The 24,244-nt window shown below is 41.9% G+C and overlaps 1 protein-coding gene across 8 annotated transcripts in view; it reads left to right on the forward strand.

The window, feature by feature from the left end:
* The window catches only part of ARID1B (AT-rich interaction domain 1B), a 433,023-nt gene that overhangs the window by 382,439 nt on the left and 26,340 nt on the right, over positions 1-24,244 (forward strand). For 5 of the 8 annotated variants that reach the window (XM_054493038.2, XM_063666760.1, XM_054493039.2 and 2 more), the window contains 4 exons: positions 8,203-8,348; positions 15,196-15,305; positions 16,026-16,184; positions 22,177-22,386. In XM_054493038.2, the coding sequence (XP_054349013.2) occupies positions 8,203-8,348; positions 15,196-15,305; positions 16,026-16,184; positions 22,177-22,386 (625 nt within the window). The remainder of the gene's footprint in view (positions 1-8,202; positions 8,349-15,195; positions 15,306-16,025; positions 16,185-22,176; positions 22,387-24,244) is intronic. The other 3 variants (XM_054493042.2, XM_054493045.2, XM_054493046.2) reach the window with 1 other exon arrangement.

Consider the following 24,244-nt stretch of genomic DNA (forward strand, 5'->3'; position numbering starts at 1 on the left):
TCTTCCCAGCGCAGCCAGAGAACCATGTCTTTAAAATAAACATATTTTAATGCCATTGCTCCTGCTTAAAAACCCCAAGTGTCTTCCTGTTTCTCTTAGGATAAAGACCAAACCCAGAGAACCATTTACTCTTCCATTTACATCTTCTCAGAGGTCAGTGGGATGCGACAGGTTACCAAACCCCCAAAGTTGTGGAGAGTCATCCATTGCAGGGAAAAGACAGGATTTGGGACCCACTGCTACCCCCTGTGGCTCTCATCCACACTGTGCACTTGCGGCAGCCCGTGTGCTGGGGATCAGCAGGGAAAAGCTGAAATCAGAATCTCTGAACTAAATACCTTCACAGTATTGAGGTTCATTTTTGTATGGTTGCCAAGAAAGAGTTCGTAGTAGCAGAACAATGGGCTTAACAAACCAAAATCAACTTTGAGGATGAAGAGAACTTCCTTAGTTATCAGTTGCTAAAATTCAAGCAGCCAGACAACACCGTGTTTGCATTTTCTTCACACCCTGACAAGGAGGCCTCTCGCCTCAGAACCCTTGAGTCTATTTGTTCTCCTGGTTGCTTTGAGAGAAAAGGTGAAGATCAGTGAGCTGCTTTAGGAACAACTAAAACTGGTTACCTGCATTGAAGCAAAAAGGAAGAGCTGAATCTTGAAATTGCACAACAGGTGCCATTTCAGCAGGGAGTGCCAGGAGCAGAGCTGGTAACAGGTCGGAACCCTCTGAGAAGTCTGTGTGAAGTATGAACAAAAGGGAAAAATGTTTCTGATGTTAGAGGCTTTTAAGAAATCCAGACTGGAATATGCAGTATTCCTCAGTGCTTAGCAAGAAGAGCTTCGCCAAGATGCAGGAGTGAAAAATACAGCTTTTTGGAGAAATGTGGAGACAATCAGGAGAAATGCTTTGAAAACAAGAGGCCCTGTGGGCAGTGCCACATTTTAAAGGCCCAGGCAAAGACGTGCCAGGGAGAAGTTATATTCTGAAGAGCTAAGGCATAACCACTGAAAAGATTATTCTTGAGAGTATGGTAACAAAGTTACTACTGTTCCTTTACTTAGAAGTTCTCTTTCATAAAGCTGTGCCAAAACAATATTCTTCTTTGCCCATTCTTAAAGGAAGAAAATAAAATGTAAACATATCAGCTACCAAAGGGTTTGGGGAGTTATTAACAGGGAGCTGGAAGATAACTGGTAGCTGCTCCAGCTTGTCTGCTAGCACTGAACACGTGGAAGCTTTCTTTGAGTGAACAGGGTGCCTCGAAAACAGGTCACATTCACCAGTGGAGGAAGACTTAGACAAGATTCACAAAGTCTTATATAGGGGGTTCCTGCATAGGGAGGAAAGATGACCCCAAACCTCTGCTTCCTGACCTGAGAGTCCACCTGCCTGTGTGACGCTAGGTGCTCAGAGGCCTGTCCAAAGCCAAACCCTGTCCACATGTCCAAAACTAAGCCCACGCTTTCCCCTGATGTTCTTTATTTCCGTGACTGCCCCATTATCTGCCCATCGCACAAGCTGGACACCTAGGAGACAGCTAGGCACAACTTTTCTTTTCCCCAGAGGACCTAATTCATCACCAAATCGTGTACGTTTCGCCTCCACGATATTGCTCAGCTCTCTCGATTGTGCTCCACCACCTGTTCCAAGGCGCCATCATCTCTTCCTTGGGTTGTGGTAACAGCCTCGTAACAGTCAGCCCCACATTCGTTCTTCTTGCCTCCGATGTGTTCTTCCCAGCGCGGCCAGAGAACCATGTCTTTAAAATAAACATATTTTAATGCCATTGCTCCTGCTTAAAAACCCCAAGTGTCTTCCTGTTTCTCTTAGGATAAAGACCAAACCCAGAGAACCATAAGCCTGGCCCCCCACCACTCTCACTTCTTATTTTGCTCTACCGTATTTTCTCCTGGAGAGGGGCTCCTGGATGCCCCAGGGCCCTTGAATTTGCTGTTTCTCTTTTCTCCTCACCTGGTTAATTCCAGTGGATTGATCCCTCAGATCTGAGAGATGGGGGGGACGTCATCCCTTCCTTGGGAACTTTTTCTGTGCTCGCCTTCCTATGAGCTCACATAACACACAGACCTCTCCAAGCCACGCATGTGGTTGCAACTTCACAGTCGCTGCCCTGGTTGTTTGACTTTGGTTGTGTTTGTTTTTAGTCTTGGCCCGCTGTTGTGCTCATTCCTCTCCCATACTTAATCTTAAAACACTCATCTTGGACAAATGATTATAACTGTCAACTAAGCAGTAGGTATTTCTGATTAATTTTGATTACTTCTAGCATGTCTCCCTGAGCAAAAGGGGTAGAATCTATTTTTTTAGTAGCATATGCTTATATACTTTTACAGGAATCTACATTTTTAAATAAAGGCACTTCTATTCTTTGTCTTTTGTCTAATGAGACAAATGCCACTTTACCGCCACAGGATTGATTCCTAGCCAGAGCCACTGGCTTGTTGAAATTACATTATTTTGCCACCAGAATTGCTAATGCAGTTGTTGTTGCAAGCACGCTGATGGATTAGCCACACCAAAAATTGACCAGGGCTTGACAGTCTTATTTTCTGTTTTGATTGTATTTTTTTTTTTGGCGGGGGGCACATAGTGGTTTTCCCTCTTAAAATATTAAATTTAAAATAATCTCAACTGAGTTTCTCCTTCTCAGTACTGCTTTGGAAGAGTCACCATGTAATTCGGGTTGAAAATCTGTTTCACCAGTGATGCTAGATACATGTGTGAGAAGAGTTTGTGTTTATAAAACATTTTATGTAGGGCATCCTGTGTAATGTTAATGTACGCAATTGGATCTCTCCAAAGGAATAAAGTAACACATTTAGAAATAAACTGCTGGAATTGGAGCTTTTCAAGGTTTTGAGCACTGGTTCTGATGACTATTGGGTTTAAGTGATAAAGTGCCCCAAGTTTTAGTGTTAGCCTAGTTTATTTTGTCAGTAAGCAATCTTTTCTGGCTTCATAACCCAGCTACATCTACAGTGACAGTACAGAGAAAGTTATGTACACCTGGCACTCGCACTCATTTTCCCAATAAAGCGTGCACTGCGTGATGCTCATTCCGAACATAACTCAAGGGTGGTATTTGCAGTGGATGTGCTGGAGCTTCCCCTGTGTCTGCCACTGGGATGGGACTTTAAAGTGGCTTCACTCACAGGGTCTCCATTTCTTCTGTCTGTCCCTACCCTTCTCCAAAGAACTGTATCAGAAACCCATTCATTTTAAAGATAACCTCACACTTCACCGTCTGTCACTGTTGAGAAAATACAGTGTTGATTGCTAAGATGATAAGGCCTAAATATTCGTCTCTAAAGCATCAAAATTATTTTAAATTTTAATGTAGTTGACTTTAAAACCAGATATTTAGAAAGATGTGGGTACTGCATGAAATTTCATACTAATATTTCTAACTGCTGAAAGCAAACTGTAGTGGGAAGTGATATTCCTCTTTCTGTTTTCACACTGAACCATTGGAAATAGTCGCTTGAAAACTGGTGTTTGCTTTGGGCTTTTTTCCCCAAAGACAGCCCTTTGTTGGGATATGAATATGTAATGTTTGAGAAATCTCCAAAGTGAATGAAAGGAAAAAGTAAAAAAGCTGTTGGGGTATGTGTGCAGCGCGAGGCAGGAATGAGGAGTGCTGTAGGGAAGACTCACAGGTCCCGCTTTCTCAATTATTTTCCCTGTAATAACCTGGCTTTGCTTATAGAATGACAGTTCTTAAATACCTGTGGTCCCAACCAGATTTAAATAAAGTTCTTCTGGTTATTCCGGAGGTCAGCATGTTTAAGTAATAACTCCCCAATTTGAACATTGCCGTTTAAGAGGAGGAGGGAGCGGTGCTATGGTCTAACCCTGGCCCAGGCGAGCGCAGTGTCATTCGGCATCCTGGGGTCTGGGGTCAGCACCACCCAACCAGGGTCACCCCCACAGTGTGCATCTACCGAATTATTGTAAATGTTTGTCTCCTTACCCCCCGAGATGTTCCTAGGCAGTCATTTCTACAGCCATGGACTCGGCATCTGCAGAGTCAGGACAGCTGTCCTTTGTAACAGACATGAAGCCCGCAGGCCCTCTGGAAGCCAGAGCCCAAGGATCCAGGAGGAGGCTTTGCTTTTCCGGGTACAGCTTAGGTTTCTGTAGGGTTTCACATTGGAAATGTTCTGCTCGTTTCAATTCGTGTTTTTGCCTGTTTTTGTTTTGTTGCTTTTGAAAAAAGCAACTGATTTACTTCTTCACACTCCTAATTCATTTGGAGCCGTCCAAATGTTGCGTTGGTCAGAAGGGGCTCAGCAGCCAGGGAGCGCTGCTCTGGAAAGGACCCAGCTGCTGCTGAGGTCGCCTCGGAACCCAGGTCGCTGTGGTCTCGGGCATTGTATTTTCAGCCCCACCAAACAAGGAGCTTTTTGTTGTGAGCCACAGACTCCTCCTAGGTTAGCAACACCACGCTAAGCAGGAGTGCTGGGTTAGTTAGGGTGGCAGCCATCTTAGGAGTCCATCCACAGAGCCCACTGTCTCCACTAACCAAAATCAGTGACGTGCAGTGCGAGCCTTCTTTGGTATCAGGCCCATGTTGTTTGTTCAAAATTACCAAGACTCTTGGCAGTAGTGTCTCAAGCAAGAGCAAATAGGATTTCCTCTGCAATGGTGAAAGACTGGCTCTCCACACCCAGACAGGCACCCGCTGCTCTGCCCTGGCCGCTGCTCTGCCCTGGCCACGTGTGGCCTGCGCTCCTGGGAGGACTCACTTCCTGCCCTGGAGGCCCAGTAGGCCTGCAGCAGGTGTCCAGGGAGCTGTTGTATTCATGTCTCCCACTACCCCTCACTGTGGCCACCTCCCTGAAGCCTGTGTTCCAAGACTCCCGGAGAGTTTACACCCTCTGGTCTGTCATCTTTGTACAACCGCAGGGCCATACACCAGACAGATGGAAAGGCATGGTGCAGCAGGCTGCCAGGAGCCAGGCACTTGGTCTCACTGAGTGTTAGCAGTGTTAGAGTCCCATAGAGAAAGAAGTGTAGTATACCGCACTGATAGTAGGTTTCGGGAATTCTATTTCTGCTACTTAACTAGCTGTGTGACTTTAGGCAAGTTACTTAACCTTTCTGATCTTTATTGCCTTTATTAATATATGAGCATAATTCCACCTACCTTCCTCCAGGAATCTAAAACATTAAATGTGTATGCCTAGAATGTGCACCAGGCATGTGGTAAATACTTAATAAATTACTGTCACTATCATTACCAGCCCCTCCCGGTTCAGTTGTAAAAACTGATATCCAAAGGACCAGAGCTCCCAGAGCTCCAGTGACAGAGTCAAGACCCCTGGCTTTTTAACCAAACTTTTAAAACTACAGATGCGCTTTAATTAAGGACCATTGTAACCAGCAACTGACATCCAAGGCATGGACCTTTAAGTCTTTGTTATTTCTTTGTCATTGTTAGTTTAAAGGTATTTCTTAAAACCTGTAGTGTGTGCCTTCATCATCTTCTGGTGATTAAAGATGGACAGTGCTGTCCTGGGGGAGAAATCCTAGATGAGGGTTGGATGGTTACTTCATTCAGTCATTTGCCTGGTGGATTTTCTATTCTGATTCTCTTTTTTACCTTAGTATAAACAAGTGTCTCAAGGAACCATTAGTTTCATACATGTTAGTTACACTATATATGAGACGGAATTTAATGGAAGCTTGAAAAGGCGACCATCTTTGTAATGCCTTTTTACAAGAATAAAAACGTTCTGTAGTAATTCATCCCTTTAACAATTTTTTTTTTTTTTTTTTAGTAACTTTCATGTGCAAGGGATTAATTAGGCCCAGATCCTCCTCTCAGGAGGCTTCCGTGCCTAGAAGAACGAAGACATGCATAAATTATTTTAACATACAAAAGAAAGAGCTCAGTGCTACAAAAGGCATAGATGAAGCTAAGTGGAGAGGCAGGGCTTACTTTCAGGAAGGATGACGAGGACAGCCATCACAGAGCAGTGGCCACTAAAATGCATCTTGGACAATGGGCCAAAATTGGCTGTGACTTGGAGGCAGTCGCTAATGTGGAAGTAGCCTTCCAGAAAACATAACCGTCCACAAGTGAAGGTGCTCTTCAGTGATTGTCTGCTAAGACACTGAGAGCAGTCCCATCAGGTGCCACTTTTGAAGCAGTTACCTAAATGCTCAATTGTCCCTTGTTTGAAGAACACCTCAAAGGGATACTTCTGAGGTACTTGAGTTAATGCCAACACTCTGCAAGATGATGTAAAGCCCTGAACCACATAGGGATGTGTTTATAGCTACTGTGCAATTGTGTGCATGAGTATATGATGACCTAGAGGTTAATCAGAAGCTGTTGGATGATCTCAGATCTGTTCTTAATGAACTCCAAGGGGTATTCTAATTCTGATTTAGCAGTCTGCAGTTATTCAAAGTGGACCGTCAGGAAGCTAAGGATTGCAGGCTAAAGTAACGCCCATTTCTCCCTGAGCCGCCCTCATACCTAAGAATCTTTCAGCTTCTAACAATGTTCTTTCCAAGCCATCATGGAGCATTAGATTATACAGAAATTTCTCTAGTTTGTCTAATATTTAAAGTAGACCAGTTATGCCTTTGATAGCTTGATTTTGCAGATGGTCCATGTTTGAACTTTTTGTACAGAGGTTTTTCAGTTGAGTCCACTGAAAATAGGTACACAAAAGGAACAGTATATTTTTGTTTTTAAAAAAATGATTTATGGACCAGACATGGTGGCTCACGCCTGTAATCCCAGCACTTTGGGTGAGCATATCGCTTTGAGCTCAGGAGGTCGAGACCGGCCTGGGCAATATGGCAAAACCCCATCTCTACAAAAATACAAAAATTAGCTGGATGCTGTTGGCTCACACCTGTAGTTCCAGCTAGTTGGGAGAGTGAGGCGGGAGAGTCGCTGAGCCTGGGAAAGCAGAGGTTGCAGTGAGCCGAGACTGCGCCACTGCACTTCAGCCTGGGCGACAGAATGAGACCCTGTCTCAAAAAACATAAAAAAATAAGATTTATGTTAATCTTTTAAAGGATCTCATTTTAAAATGTCAACTATTATACCAAGTGATAGCTTAATGGTGGTGGAGGGAGTTGTAATTAATTTGGAACAGATAGGCAGGGTGTCTTTGGATTTGTACCCCTCTTACTAGCTTGTACTCCTAAGATGAAACATGACTAGCCAAAACTTTGAAAAATTTTCTAAAGGTATGCTCTTTACATAAGAAAAGCTTGACTACAATGGTGGACTCTTGACGTTTTTGCCGCCTTGCTATCATTTCTCTTTTTAGGGCAATCTCTACACCAGTGTGCAGTTAAAGTCTCTCCCCCTCTCCCCCATCTCATCACCAACAGTCAGAGAATTGACATTGTGTGACAGTTATCTGCTTCAAATCAGAGAATACTCTTGACCTCTTTGCAAGAGTGAAGAGAAGTCTGACAGGGCGTAAGATAAAACTAACAAGACTAAGTCACCAAGACCGCCTCGTAGGTCTGCACCACCCTGGGGACGGGCGACTGCATGCTAGGGACACGTGCAGCTGATCTGAGTGCCCATCGTCCTCTGTAACGTAAAAAGCCCAACCAACAAGAAGTGGAAGTCTGATGTCTACTGTGGCATTTTAATGTAGGGAAATTGGTATGTTTTTAATAGAACCTAATTGCCAAAGTTAAAGAGTAGGGTCGGGGAGAGTTTTGGAAGTGCTTTCTCCCATATTCTTTATATCAGAAAATTTAGGTCAAAGAAGTTTTTTTAAAAAACATTCCCACACTGCCCATTTGTTTTTCATTTCTTAACCTTTGGGTTTTTATGTGAGGATACTAAGTAGTGTTAATAGTCAGAAGTTAATTTTGCTTGCTTTTGTAATTCCTGTTCTTATTTCAAGTTCCCCCTTTCTTGCTTATATTCCTCTATATAAATAATAACCTGGAACACTTGACATGATTAAAAATGTGTAATTTACTTGCAGAACTTGTAATATTTGGAATTGTAAAGGGGTATATTAAAGAGTTACCTAGCAATAGAATTCAGCCTTTCTCTCCAGGAAATAAACTGTTTTACACAAACATGAAAAGTTATAGCCCCACCCCTTACATAAATGCATTAGTAGAAATGACTGCCGGGGCAAACCGCTGCTTATGTGCATGGTCGGTATATGTGTGCTGTGCTTTCTCTTCCTGTAGGCAAGGCAGTTTCCCCGGCATGAACCAGAGTGGACTTATGGCTTCCAGCTCTCCCTACAGTCAGCCCATGAACAACAGCTCTAGCCTGATGAACACGCAGGCGCCGCCCTACAGCATGGCACCCGCCATGGTGAACAGCTCGGCAGGTAACCTTGGCAGCTCTGTGCTCCTGAGCCCCTCTCTCTCCCCTCTCCTCGTCTTAGGCTCCACCAGTGAATCTGCCTAAATGGCCCGAGAAGGTGGATCAGTTGGCGAAAGTGGGAATCATACTACTTTTCTGCTTCTCAGAAACTTGCTCCATCTATTTAAGACTTGAGAATTACATTATATTTTATGTAAATTATTTTTATTCAGTCTGTGTTTGTATAACAAGTGGACATATTTCAAGTATTATTGGAGATTGTTAAATATACACACTAAGTTCTCTTTCTCTTTGGGAATTATTAGTATTGGAAGATCCTCAAATTCTCTCCATTTGGTAGTGGTGGAGACAAACATTTCAAATTCACATTTCAGGGGAAATCGCTGGAAGGGCAGAGCAAGGGGGGTTTGAAGTACTTTTTACATTTAGGGAAACACCTCTAAATATATGCTCGGAAGTAGCTGCTTCATAAATGCTCTGTGCAGATTGTCTCTATTGGGAAACTGTTTTAAATGTTTTATGATGTTTAGTTATTTTAACCCATTTTATAATCTCCACAGTAGCGTTCTTAAAAGTCATGCCTGATGACTGCAGTGGATGAGTAGCCAGTGTGTGCAAAATACCGAGAGTGTCTAAAATTGTGCGTGTCTCCCATGATCTTAGACTCTTCAAGACCTTTGAACCCCCTCCTCAGGTTCCGTAACTACCTAAAGACAATGAGTGCCACTTTTTACATAAAGTGATGTGTATTTCCAGCGACCTGTTACCCTCTGTCACATGTTAGGATGGATCTCACGGGAGCATTCCCTCCTTCAGAGACTGCAGGGCGTGGCTTAGCCAGTGTGTATCCTGTGACGCCCCGTGATGCATTAGGAATGCATGGGACAGCCAGAGCCTTGGTTCTTTCTGATGACATTTTTTCATTTCTTCTGCCTTTCACCTCCTTTCTGGCCTCTCTGTCTTTGAAAGGCCTCCCCAGAAGTTCATGTTTCTCTGTCAGGCGGAACAGCCAGTAAGAGGCTGGGCTCGCCCCCTGTCTGAGCTTCTGCGTCGTTGATTTCTAGGACCTAATTGAAGGGTGACATTCCATGATGACTTCTCTTGAAAGATTTGTGAAAGAGGAACACATAGAAACTAGTGGTAAAAATGAAGGTTTTTAAATAAATAAAATAGCCTTTCCTGATGCTGCGTTGAGTGCTTCTCCATCACAGTTTGGTGGATGTTTTACATTCGAGATGAAGGTGAAAAGCTTGCAAACAGCATGTTAGCTGGAGGCCTCTTCTTTCCCTAATTTCCCTAACCAGTGCTGGCCCAGGTAACAGAGTATTGGGTTGTGACATACTATGTTTTGTCTGACTTGCTGGAATAAAATTACTTGAGAGCATTGAAACAACACAATCAATTTTTACCTAATATCAGCAGTGCTCATTTTCCCCTTCTTCCTTTGGACCCCAGAGCCACAAAAACAACCAACAACAAGCAGATGGCACAGTGCCCTGCCTCGGAAGATTTATGTATTCCTAAGGAATAGCCAGCTTAATGGAGATTCACAGAGAGGGTTTCTTTCTGTTCTTATTATTCAGATAATTCAGCTATTCGTTATTCCGTACAGAGGAAATCTGTTCAGTGAAAGGCCATCTATCCTCATGATCTTTTGTATGGGGTGGTAGTGTATTTTTTACTGCATTGTACATTTTGAAACATTGAATTTTTAATAATTTAAACATGTATCCAGTTTTCCTCTACACGTTGATCTGATTTTATCCCACCTTGATTAAGTGAAATGCGTACCAGAGGAGGACTGGCCATTTAGCACTGGCTGTGCACCTAGCGGCAGGGACACGTGAATCTGCGGTTACTGCGTTCTGATCTCTCAGAAAGACAAGAGTGACGTAGAGCGTCACAGCGCAGCCCCTGTGAGCGTCGGGATGCGGGAGTGTCCACCTGACTGCACAAGAGACGGGCCAGAAATGGTGGGATCACCATCACTTCAGTCTCCTTGGTTTGGGCCCATGGAGATAAATTACCAGTGATAACAGCAAAGCATTTCTCCATCAAAATATACTTTTGGAGAAAGCGAGGACAGCACAAATGATGGCCAGGTCTGGTGGTGGAATTTTCTGAACCTCAGCAGCCAGTGCAACTAGCATTCCAGCAATTCTCTTCGCCGAGTTCAAACAACTGTGTTGCAGACAGCGTACGGGGCCAAAAAAAAAAATCCTCCTGTGTAGTGACAAATTGTTACAGGCTTCAGTGAGCAAGTAATTATTTAAATGGAGTCAGTGTGAGTATAAATGTGACAACTATTTCTTCACTTAAAATGCCAAGGGAAGGAGGATGGTAAGCAGTGGGAATTTTTCCTTCTAAAGAGCTTTTTTGGTTTTGTTTTGTTTCAATTATTTAGATTAAAAGGTTAGAATTATGTATTACTGTGGGCAAAATTACAAATCACTGTAATACAATACATGTGTGATTGGTTAGGTTTTACTTATTTGTGTTGAGTTTTATAATATTCATTAGTCATTTGCACTTGTCTGCCTATAAACCGTCATCTTAAAGTGGACATCTAAATTCCAAAAAATATATCTCCCATCTGTGGTTCTAAGTTTGCCTCACCAGACGCTACTCTACAAAATGTAGGGCATTTCTCCTACTGCCACCTATAAATAGCACAGGAGCGGCCATATGTGCTGCTGGAACCAGGCTTTCTCACAGAGAGCCCTGGGCACATTCCAGAAGTGAGTCCTTCTGCTAACCTAGCACCACTCAGTCCCAAACGCAAAGTGTCCCCTTAATGCCCTGCCAGTACAGGGTATCCCAGCTCCAGTAGGCCTTTACAAAGAAAAAGGCAATCACACTACCACAAAAAGTGAGAACCTCCTACCTCCGGACGTCCTGCAGTGCTTGTTAAAACTACCGATTCCGGGGCTCCCTTCAGAATTCTTGAGGTGGGTCCAGAAATCCGCATCCCTGACCACTTCCGTGGGTAGTTTTCATGCATGCAAGCTCAAGTTTGAGAAGTGCCAATGTGGAGGTATTTTGCTCAGCAGTCTCCTGGCAGATCTGCTGCCAGCTTTGTGGGGCATTAGGTGTTTACCAGATGATTTGCTGTTTTGAAATAGAAAAAAAGAGAAAAGATTCACAAAACTACGCCTAGAATATCAATCTTCCAGCTGGATCACTGTTTTCTGTCTTGGGACTTCAGGGTCTCTCACAAAGAAAGGTTTGGGTCTTCGGCACCATTGTGAGGGGCTGGTTGTCCGGGTTGTTTATAGAGGTTGCTGGGGTGCTCCTTGCATGCTTGCTCTAAGGTAATGATTTCAAGTGAATTGCTGCCCTCCCCCCATATACAAAGGACTTGATAAAAGGGTTTTGATAAGTTATGAAAACCAAATCTCTTAAACTGGGGGAAAATACATCCTGAGAGTATGCCAAAGTATGTGGACGGTTCCAGACTCTGTAGGTGGCTGGGGGAGCTACTTTCCTTGGAAAGCCACCCAGCATGGCCAGTGTCCTGGGGGTGGCCACAGTGTGGAGGGGGCGTTGATGGCAATGACGGGGTATGCAGGGCCTCCAGGGTGCTCGCTGGCCCCGCCCTGTGCCGTGGAGGGTCCTCCCGGTCGGGGCTCTCAGGGCCTTGCGTATCCAATGAGAGCAATGCGTCTCCCGAGCCCTTCTTAGATCCTGCGTGTGTTACCTTCACGGTGGACTCTCCGTCTTGCCACATGGAAACATAGTCATGAACATCCACGGATGTACATACATAGATCAGCCCTCTGTGTTTTCAAAAACAAGAAATCAAATATTTTGCAGTCTGGTATATTACCATGAAATGAAAAGAACTGTGCCTTTCTGACCTATTTCACCATCTTCTGGAAATGATTTTGCAGACTTGTAAGGAGACTGAGTAAAGGAAGAGAAAGAAAGCAGGCATGAGTATTGAAGTTCGGTTTGACTCATGTCATATGTTCTTTACGTTCCTTTTGAATATATTAAATCCAGGGTGGAATAGCTGCCTTAGGACCTTGACCCACACTTACTTTAAGAAATTGTTTTAGTTCTTAAATTTCAACGGTAAAGCCAGAGGCTGGTGCTTGAAAAGTATTTACAGTGCTCAGGCAGCACTTGCTGCAGTCACAGATTCTTTACTGCCCCTTTTTATGTCTGAACTTTACATACTGGATTACTCATGTCAATAGGAGAAGGAACAGTGCCTTGATTTAACACGTCCTTGTAATAGTTGTGGTCCTTCTCTTCTGGGAAAGGAGAAAAAACAGTGCCCCTGGAGTCCCATTGCCTTGGGAGGCATATGGCTCGTTTCAGTGATTCCTTGAGAATTCTGGTAAGAAGTCAAAAATAAGCATTTAAAATAAAAAGAATAGTAAAAACCACAGTAAGGAAAGACCTTCTGATCCATTTAGTAAAATAAAACATACATTTTATAAGGTAGAAATATTAAATAGAACTATTTATTACTCTAAATTCTATCCTTATTTATCTCTCAAAATAATAGAACAGTGCCACTTTTGATAATTTTTCTATTTGCACACCCAAAATGCCTGTTTTAAAATCTATAATAGCGAATGAAGAAATTTGGGGAAATTCAGACCAACAATATATTTATATTCATGTAAGTCTGATTTTCAAATCAGTGTAAATTGTCAGTAATTTCCATAATACGTATTGGCCTAGTTCTGTATGCTTACAAGTTGCTTTTGTGTATGCTAACACATTTAATGCGTAAAATAGAATCTTACTATTCCTGCCTTCAAAATAATATTCATACATAATTTATTGTAAATACTGACAAAACTACCACTTATAACCATTGGAGAAGCTCGATGCCACAGAAGCCATGTGCCCATGACTTTACCACTTTCTCTGGAATTGTTTTGGCTGTCATTCCTTTGAACCCGCTCTGAATCAACTAGCCAGGATGTGTGGACTCGCATAAATAAGCCCCTCTTTTCCCACTCATCCTGCTCTTTTATCCTTCTATTCTTCTGAAAAGGGTGTTTTTTAATGTACAGGTTTACTAATTCATATCTCGTTAGACCCCAGAGACAAAACTGCGTGGAAGCAGTCCAATCCGCTGCTTTGAACAAGGCGGTCTTCACGGTGTAATATCTCTCAGCTGCTTGAGGTTTCACACATTCACAAAAATAACAACATTTTTAGCTGATCCCAATAGATTTTTCTCTGCAGCTGCATCACTTGAAAAAGCTTTTTGTTCCAGTTCTTAAAGTCTAAGTATTGAAAGTAATTTGAAAAAAAGAAAAACATCCCAATTATGATTTGTGTGTGTTGTGATGACTTTAAGGACTGACTGGGCTGCAAATGGGCTTTGAAAAACAAGCCAATGCGCCCGTGGAAAAGACGGGATTTCAAAGTGTATTGTTGAGTGTGCTGATGTAAACTCATGGGCACGTGGCAGGGCAGGCTTTTTTGGCAGGACCTGTGGTCTCAACCTGCAGTGATGCTAACGATATTAGCAAATTAGCACCACAAAGCTTGCCAGCTAATTCACCAGAGCCTGCTCACTCTCTCACTGCTGTAATTAAAACTAATTATTTTCTAAAACATAGTAATACATGAATATGTGCAATAATCATTTTGTAGTGGGCAATCTGCGGAGCCTTTTTTAAAGCTTTTTTTTTTCTTGGCACATTACGCTACATGTGTCCCGCCTTGGTTGAGCCAGCACTTTCATTTGCAGAATGTAGAATGGGCCCTGTTCATCAAACCTCAGGTTTATTTTCATTTGAAATAGGCCTGGTTTCTGGTTCTTCCCACTCGTGTATAAGGCTTGTCATTCTCTCCCCTCTCTCTCCTTCCCTCTCTTCCTCACTCTGACTCTTCACATCTGGTTGGTGCCTCACTCGCAGCCCCGGCAGCCCAGTGTTGCGCAGATGGTTTTCACAGTGGGGTTCTGTAGAAATTCAGCTGTTATTCCCTGGATAGCTACACTGATTCCTTACTCTAGTGTTGTTCTTCCACTAAAAAGAAATCTAAACCCATATTTTTAACCTGAAAATGTCTACTGGTATCTGCAATGAATGTGTAGAAGTCAGTTGTTCTATGGTGAACCTTTGATGCTAAGGCCTGGATAGAATTGATTGGATTTCTGAGCCTAGGGCTGGAAAATGTGGTGTTGACTCTGGAGCTGCTGTGGGCCTCTGACCTGGGCATTGAGCTGCTGTAGGGATTGATGACCACAGGCTGTCAGACAGACTGAAAGGATCCCAGCACAGTTGCAAAGTAATCAGAAATCCTTTCCTTCAAAAATTTATTTTTAATTATATTATTTTTGAAGCCATCTGCTGTGATTGTCTTCCCTTATTGTTGACTAGACCACATGCAATAGATAAGGTTTTCAAAAGAAACACTGTGAAATGTCAAATAATTTTGCAAACTATAGATTATTTGCACTTATGAAATTAAGAAGGTGCTAAATCCTCTAGTACCTAGGTAGAAAATATGCACACCCAGCATTTGCCTCCAACTCCTGATTAGTAATTTAAACATTTGCCTTATTTCCACTTGTTGCCTACTCTTTTAAAGGTATAATAATTTTGAAAAAATAATATTGATATAAGTTGACCTTCATAGGTTTGGGTCTTAAGCACACAGAATGACTGCCCTTTTTTTTTAGATAAAAAAGGATTTTGCCAGAATGCGGTGCTGTTTGCATTTCAGAAATTAATATGCTCCCCATTACAATTTCTTTTTTCTTTTCTTCCTTCAAGGGAAATGCGAGGGCCTCCTGCTTCACTCTGTAACTTGTGTTGGCAGGAGTACAGTCTGACGAATCACACGTATAATCCTAAACTCTTTCTCCTGTTTTCGATTAGCATCTATGGGTCTTGCAGATATGATGTCTCCTGGTGAATCCAAACTGCCCCTGCCTCTCAAAGCAGACGGCAAAGAAGAAGGCACTCCACAGCCCGAGAGCAAGTCAAAGGTACTTCCTTCTGCCTCTGCACGCGGTGTGGGGTCTGCCTAGCAAAAAGCTGCCATGTCGTTCTCTCTTCACTGGTGTTGGCCGACACTTTTTTTTCATTTGGTCTCTGCATGCTTTCATTTTGTGCAACATGTTTGTAGTCTTCTTTTCTTTCCCCAGCCCCTTCATGGTGTGGATCTGAAAGTTACTAGTTCTTATGGCATTAACTCACGGCTGGGGGAGAGGGGTGGAGGGACAAGACCCACCTAAGAAAAATGCTTCGGGGTGGGGAGAAGTAGGGGTCCTGCCTGGTTTCGGTACTTGCAGCCATTTTCTCTGCCTTCAGTTTATAGCTTCCTGTTTTGGCCGCCTCAGCAACAACAACATACTTAATATTTTGCTTTCCTGCCTTATTTGATAAATAAGGTGAACAGCTTTTTTTTTTCTTTCTTTCATAAGGGGTAACCCATGCTTAGCATTCCATGTAAGCTTGAAGTAAGCATGGTGGCGTACTGGCCTTCTCCAGCATCCAGCAGACTTACCCAATTATACTAATTAAGAATGTTGTTTTAATACCTTTATCTATGTGTGGTTTTGTGTGTTTGTTTGTACATGTCTTTATATATATATATATAATATATATAAAAAATTAGTTTGTTAAAGTGGATGTACTTTTTGTTATTTTAAATAAAGTTTGCCCTACCTTTGTCATTTTTTTTTTTTTTTATTCCTCTACCACAGGATAGCTACAGCTCTCAGGGTATTTCTCAGCCCCCAACCCCAGGCAACCTGCCAGTCCCTTCCCCAATGTCCCCCAGCTCTGCTAGCATCTCCTCATTTCATGGAGATGAAAGTGATAGCATTAGCAGCCCAGGCTGGCCAAAGACTCCATCAAGCCCTGTAAGTGGCTCTGGTTTTTTTTTTGTTTTTTTTGTTTTTTGTTTTTTTGGGGTTTTTTGATAATTAATTAATTCTACTTGAATGCTTGCTTGTTTATTTGTTTTATAAGACTTTTTCTTTATTATTTATCCATGAAAGGGTTTTCTTTATAAATAATAATATTAGTGACAAAATGAATAAAGTTTGCGTGCATCAAAGAAGTTGGTTTCTGGTAATGAAAAAGCTGTTCTAAAGAAGCACCTCTATACAAAGCATGCGAGTGTGCTAACTGGGTCCAAACTCCTTCACACAGTGACTTTTTTAAAATGTCTGATCCATTATGCACTTATAGAAGATTCTTCAAATGCGTTACTTCTCCATTTATATGGGAACTAATAGCAGCCATTGACTGAATGATAAGTTTGGCCCCTGACCTGTATTTTGCATGTTCTATCTATTTCAAAACTGCCTACCTGAAAGAAGTAAATACTCAATTTGGGTATGGTTTAGTGTAACATCAGCCCTGCTTTATTTTCAACCCATTTGTCTGAAATTAATAAAAACGTAGAAATGTTAGTATGTGAATGAATTTTTAGTTTAATAATGTGTACCTATGTTAGAATCAGTTGAGATGGAACAATTGTATTCTGCACAAGACTGCTGGTAATCTTGAAATTAAGTGTTGATTTCTGTATGATATATAAATTATAACAAAAATGTCATGGATGTATCAGGGAATTTTGTAAGCCTCAATGTTCTTCTGACCCTAGAAGTGGGCCTTTAGTTTCCTACTAAAGAAATTCTGTACCATTAGAGGGGGAAAAAAAAAAAGTAATGGTGCTGTAGCAACCTTTATTTTACATTCATATAAAGAATCAAAAGATCTTAAAAAAAAAAAAAAAAACTTAACATGCAATTACTTGCCAAGAAGGCTTAATTAACATGCTCATTTCTGTAAGACGATGTATTGACGAGCACGGCTCAGGAAGGCAAGTTGGAGGCAAGAAGACCCTAGCTGTGCAGAATCTGGCAATCTAGTCAAAACCCCAAAAGGAGGCTGCTATTAATTATCCATTCACTGGTTTAAACAGATAGAGCCTGAAGGCTTGAAGAGTTGGTTGTTCTAGTAAATGTTTGTAAAATTCACATGCAGCTCTAGGATAACCAGCATTTTCCCTTTCAGGGGAAGAAAGGGCGATATTCGCTCTTACCTTCTCTGTAGCTGCGTTTCGATTTTGCAGCACCCCTGATGAAAGAGAAAGCGCTTCTAGGATGGGTATAGCAGACAGTGCGCTTCTAGGAGGGGTGCATCCGAACTCGCAGGAAGGGGCGCAACTCCTGCATTTTGATGTCTTTGTGTTATTTGCTTTGAGTCTCAGAAGGCAGCCGACATTGTGTTTTTCCCTCATAGTTTACCCTGGTTTTTTGTTTTGTTTTCTTTTTTTAATAGGAAAAGCATTCCTGAATGAGTAATGCTCTCAAGTTAACAGGTAGAATTCAGATAACTTCTCAAAAGTATTTGTGTATTGGCCCAGAGGGAGAATTTCAGAGGTTAAAAATAATAGTCTTTAAAACTTAAGATAATAATTAAGGGCTGGGTGCAGTGGCTCACGCCTGTAATCCCTGCACTTTGGGAGGATGAGGTGAGTGGATCACCTGAGGTCAGGAGTTCAAGACCAGCCTGGCCAACATGGTGAAACCTTGTCTCTACTAAAAATACAAAAATGAGCCAGGCATGGTGACGGGCGCCTGTAATCCCAGCTACTCGGGAGGCTGAGGCAGGAGAATCACTTGAACCCGGGAGGCGGAGGTTGTAGTGAGATGAGATCGTGCCACTGCACTCCAGCCTGGGCGACAGAGTGAGACTCCGTCTCAAAAAAAAAAAGAAATTAATTAAGAATAAGCACTTACTAAAAACAAAGACTAACAATAGACCATATTATATTGTTTAAAACTTTTCATCTTGCTAATTTCATTGACTTATAAAGAAGGCTTAAGATAGTCACAATATTTTAATTCACTAGTTAAGATTATCTCCATCCACTGTAGGAGACTTTATCAAAATCTGACTTTCTCCTTAATGTAAGACAATAGCAAACTGAATTATAAACTTTGTTTTCTGATTATAATTAAACTTGAAATTGTGTATTTTTTCTCAATATTTCCATATATATGATCTCTTCCTGTGCCATAAATAGTTTTAAGAATTTGCAAGCAAATTCTGGCTCCTGTAGTAGATAGGAACAAGAGAAGCTGAAGTTCACAGTAGTGGAAAATGTCAGACTATTGCTCTGTGTTGAGAAAACAGCCACTTTTTTGAATGAGGTGCTAATTCAAAAAGGGGAGCAAAAGAGAGTATAATGAAGAACCTAACATTATCTCTGCTATCAAATCACTGCAAATACACGCAACCCCGGAATAGTTAACTGCTCTTTCTGAGATGCCGCTTCAATTTGGACTTAAAATTGCTCTTAATAGTGTCCTTAATAAAGCCTGTCTAACAGGTCTGGAAAAGGCAAAATGATGAAGATGCTCTATGCTTTGACAGTGTACTGTGGACCAACATTGTTTTGTTACAAAACATTCTAAAATAAAAATAAACATTTGTCCATACACATACACATACACATATTACCAGGCATATGGTAAAGACTGCTGAAATGTAAATCTGCCTAAAAGACTTGAGGAAAATGTACTTATAGGCTTAATTAAAGTATATGCAAGGAAAACATTTGTGGCACCATAATAATGTCTTGCTGTAATTTTACAGCAATTTCCATTCCTTTTTCTTGCCTCCACAAAGTTTCACAGCAGTAGGATACAATTTTTACAACACTGAGGCGGTACTAGGTAGGCCTTAGTGACTGGGAAAAGTGAACCCGTCTTTCCGAAGGGCAAGTTTGTTTGCCCACTGTCAGTGGGAGGAGTGTAAATGAAGACCTTTATCCAAAGGCAGTGTCTATGAACAAGGACAGTATGTTTGGAGCCTGGTCAGTGATGAGAGTGATAACGTACATGCTCTTTATTCACTAAGTCTTTAATTGCCCTCTGTTCAGACACCAAATATTGGCTGTGGTCATTGCCTGCCCAGTATGCGAACCATAAGCTGGGGTGGAGGCGTTGAGTGCTGGCAGCGGACACAACCTCTTGCTCAGCCTTCAGTCTTACTAGACTGTGCCCACGTTCACTCCACACCTTGCTCAGTGAAATCCTGTTTATAGGATATTTGAATCAGCTGTTAATTCCTGTTAGTATGTTGCCAAGCTTTTCACACCCTTTTTGTCCATTGGAGTAACCACTCATGGAAAAAAAAAAATGCTATCACAGCCCTCCAGCATGCAGAGCACCGCGCTAAGTGTTGGTGATCAGCATCCACACAAACCCTGCCTTGTGGAACTTAGAATCTAGTCGGAAAAGTGGGTGTCAGACAAATAGTTACGTGCAAAACATACAGTTTTACACAGTGTGTGACGTCGTGCTGCAAAGGAAAAGTAAAGCGTGTGGCGGTGGTGAAACTGAGGTCCTGGTTTAACTTAGTGAGCCAGCCTCGGGAGGCCTCTTCGGGATTTATCACATAAACTGAGGCCTGACAGTGTCAGTTCCCTGCAGATGCAGTTTCCTACATTATGGTGCCATAAAAATGCCTCTTAGGAGATCTAAAAATTATGAAAAAGAACTATTCTATTAGAAAGTATCTTCATTTAATTTTTCCAATGTTATGACAACAAATTGAGATAGGCACAAGTTAATTAAACTTCAGTTTATTTAACCAAGGAGAGAAAAGTTAATATATAGTCAAACTGTGTCCATCATTATCTCAGGCCTATTCCAGCTTGTAAGAATCCAGTCCCTTCAGAAGCAAGAACAAGCACTTCTGTGCCCCATTGCTCCGTTCGTGATTAACTATTCATCCAGAACCACTCCCCAGTTTCAGCTTAGAGAGGACCAAACCAGGAACGGCACATGGATCTTACAAACAGGATACCGGTTGAGCTAATTGGAGCAATTTTAAATTGAAATAATTGCTTTTATTTGTCTTATCTTTAAACTGAATCTCAAACTTTTACCTCAGTTTTTTACAAATAAAATGCAAGAGGGAAGTTGTTTTACTGTTAACTGATCATAGATTATAATGTCTTTTTCTTCATGTTCTTATTTCAAATTTTCACTTTTGAAAAACGTTGGACCCATTTTTTTAAGTGTAACTCCCCAAAGGAAAAAAAAAACTCTATACTAAAATTTAGAAACCTCTTAATAATAACTGTCCCGTTAATAAAAAAGAAAATTCCATACTAAAATTTAGGAACCTCTTTTTAATAACTGTCCCATTAATGACGGCAGAGCTTCTGAGGTGCTGCCCAGATGAGAATCTTGTGTAAAGTGTGTTAGAGCAGCCTCTTTTCCTAGTCAAGTAGGCCTTGGGTACAAGAATATGAAAAATAAGCTTTAAAAACTTATTTGGATATATAGTTTCTATATTCTAAGTGTACATATGGGTTTATAGACATATATATATTCACACATATATGAATATGTATACATATATATTTTTTAAGCTCTTATCTAAAGTAGTTTTTAAGTGACTTGAAGTTTAACCTCAGCATCAAAGTGTATTCTAAAATATAAAACAACTATTTGTTATCATTCTACATTTTTTATTTACATCAACTGTATCACCCATTACATATTTGATGAAGAGGTTTTGCCTCAGTAATTCTGAAGCTGAAGGCTTAAAATCTCAGCCCAGTGACTCTGGAGAATCACGTGTTAGTTAAAGGGAAAGCGGCAGCCTCACGTGCTGCGTAAGTTTCATTCTCAGGCATCCTTTCTGAGGGACCTACTTTTACTGGAGATCATTCTGCTAAATAAGGTAACATCCAGCCTCAGTGGCAGTCATGTTAGTTAACCCCCTAAATCTTCAGACATATGTTTAAAATTATGTTAAGCTAAATAAAGAAAAAGAAAAGGAAAAAAACTTAAGAATTCTGTCTAGAATAATTTCTCTATATTGCAAATAATAACCTAGGTATGCATAAATAAAGGAAGTAAATTATTGTTCCAAGAAATCTTTATTGAGAACTGAGAAAAGATTTTGTACAATAACCCTAGTATTGCAAATATTGTAAATATTTTTACAAATACAGAGATATAAATAAGAAAGGGAAGAGATACAGTTGGCCCACCTAGGGCTAAAAGTGTTACCTGTCCAGATTATGTAATCCATGGAGTAGGCGTCAGGTGTTCAGAAACGGCAACTCTTAATATTTTAGTGTCAGGTAAAAGCAGGTACATAGAAACCCAAGAACTAGAGTATCAATATAAAACACATGAGCATATAAATACATGGGCATAAAAATAAATGTATATGTTTATCCATAAATCCCAAAGCTTTGGTTGACCCTTAGTTTATTAAAAAAAACAAAAAAAAAACAAAAAAAAAAAACCACGAGCTTATAGCCCACACCACTGGTTCCCTTGACTGGAAATCTACCTTATATTTTTCAGCAAGCACCGTGTGGTTGCTCATCCTCCAGATGCTGTAGCATTTTAACGAAGACATCCTTTAGCCATTCTTGTTTTGACAAGGAAAAGTAGGAGTCCATTTAATGTTTTGGGCTCTATAATATCACATGTAAAAATTTTAATTCACTATGATCATTCCATGAGCTAGAACCCTTTTATTTTTAAAAATAACATGAGGTGTCACTGGAATTTTGCCTTCTGGGATTCAACGCTTATATCCAAAAGGGGCTTTGTTCTTTTTTGTTTTTGTTTTTAAGTGTATAAAAGGGGGAGTTTGGGCCTTTTATTTAAATTAAAAGTAAATTCCTAACTAAGAAAATGTATAGTTTGTGCCTGAACTAGTAGCCTTCATTCCTAATTGTTGTGTGATAGCAGTAGTTTTTAATCTCTTCTCTTCTTGTATTTGTTAGCTCATTACTTTTTTCTCACCTTCTTCCCTCTCCCGCTGCGCACCCATGCCTCACCTCCACATGCTGCTTCTGGGTACTAGAAGTCCAGCTCCTCCACCACTACTGGGGAGAAGATCACAAAGGTGTACGAGCTGGGGAATGAGCCAGAGAGAAAGCTCTGGGTCGACCGATACCTCACCTTCATGGAAGAGAGAGGCTCTCCTGTCTCGAGTCTGCCTGCCGTGGGCAAGAAGCCCCTGGACCTGTTCCGACTCTACGTCTGCGTCAAAGAGATCGGGGGTTTGGCCCAGGTAAGAATGAGTGAGGGAGGGGGTGAAAAAGGAAGCATTGTGGATAAGTTCTTACAGTGGCTTTCTTTGAATGTGTGGACTCATTTTTTTTCTCACAAAGGAAAAGCTAAGCCTGTGTGAAAGTCACCTTCCTGCAACCCATGTCTGTGTGCTGTCAGGGAGCACTGGGGGACCTTGGCTCTGCCACCAACTCGCAGTATGACCTCAGCAGGTCATGTTCTTGGACCTCAGTTTCGTCATGTGTACAGCGGGCCAGACTAGATTTTCCTGTAGGTTTCCTTACAGCTCCAGAATTCTCTGGAATCTGCCAGTAGTTCGTAGTAAATACTCAGAAATGTTTTACAAATGACTGAATGAATTATCTGTGTCAGATATAAGTCACATTTACTGCTTCCCTCTATCCAGAACAGGTTAGTAAGAAAATTAAGTGATACTTGTCAAACCATGCCCACAATAACTGGACAGTTAGGAGGGCCATTGCTGTGACCTCCAGCAGGCTAGGCCTGAGGTGTGACAGGGGAGTGACAGGGGAGCTGCCTGGGGTGCAGATTTAAGGAGCTATCCACTGTGTGCTTGCTTGACTCTCGGAGTGAGCACGTCCTGAAGTCTCATACCCCAGGCACCGGCTTTCCTCACTGTAGCCCTTGCTCCTTAATCAGGAGTCTAGTTGTAGGACCACACCCTGTCATAGGAACAGGGAAAAGGTACTCACTGTGTAACCTTTGTCTTTCTAAATACATGAGTCACCAGCCCCAAAGCATAGATGAAAAAACTCCTGTGTAACAAAATCAAGTACAGGATGGGGTGCAGTGGCTTACACCTGTAATCCCAGCGCTTTGGGAAGCCAAGGCAGGAGGATCACTTGAGGCCAGGAGTTGCAGACTAGCCTAGGGAACCCAGTAAGACTTTGTCTCCATTAAAAACTACAAAACTTAGCCGGGCGTGGTGATGCACACGTATAGTCCCAGCTGTTCAGGAGGCTGAGGTGGGAGGAGCACTTGAGCCCAGGAGTTCAAGGTTACAGTAAGCTTTGATCATACTACTATACTATAGCCTGGGTGACAGAGCAAGACCCTGTCTCAATAAAAAATAATATATTTTTAAAAAAATACAATAATGCTGTAGCCCAGGGACGCTCACAGGGTAGGTGGTGGGGCCAGGTCTGTCTGACTCCAGACACATACTCTTCCCATTTGCCAGTGGTTCTGGAGTCCAGCTATGCATTAGAATGGGCTGGGCAGCTTTTCAAAGCTGTCAGTGCCTGGGCCACCACCCGACATCAATGAAATGAAACCTTCTGTGCCCAAGGTAATCTAACAGGCAGTCAGAATCAGGTGCCCTGCGCCCCACCAAGGTGGCGGGGGTCACTAACTATCCAAGGGCAAGTCATCTGCCCTGCAGGTGTCACTGAGGGCCTACCGTGGTCTCAGTGCTGCATCTTGGGGGAGAAAGGGGAGGCCTTCTTTGTGCTTAGCCTTCCCACTAGGTGCCTAATCCATTCCATGGGGGAACTGAGACCTATGACAGAAAGAATTAGAGCTTGCCCAAGACGCTGCATAACCAGCTGCTAAGTTGTGTGATACCACGTGTGAGTGATGGTCAGCAAACAGAATGATTAAGACATGCCTCTCTCTGACCTGGACTCCCTGACCTTTCCCCTCTGCACCTGGGCTTCTTTGCCTTCCGCCCCTGGACTCCCCTGACCTTTCTCCCCTGCGCCTAGCCGCTTCTGACATGGATTTTTTAGAATCACCAAGACTGCGCAAACAATTAGATCTTATCAACCAGCACAGAGTAGATAGTGTCTGGCTACTTCCTTACCGTGGCTGTGTCCACAGTGTATATAACCAGGCTGGGT

The sequence above is a fragment of the Pongo pygmaeus genome, chromosome 5 (genome assembly GCF_028885625.2).
Source record: "Pongo pygmaeus isolate AG05252 chromosome 5, NHGRI_mPonPyg2-v2.0_pri, whole genome shotgun sequence".
NCBI classification, from domain to species: Eukaryota; Metazoa; Chordata; class Mammalia; order Primates; family Hominidae; genus Pongo; species Pongo pygmaeus.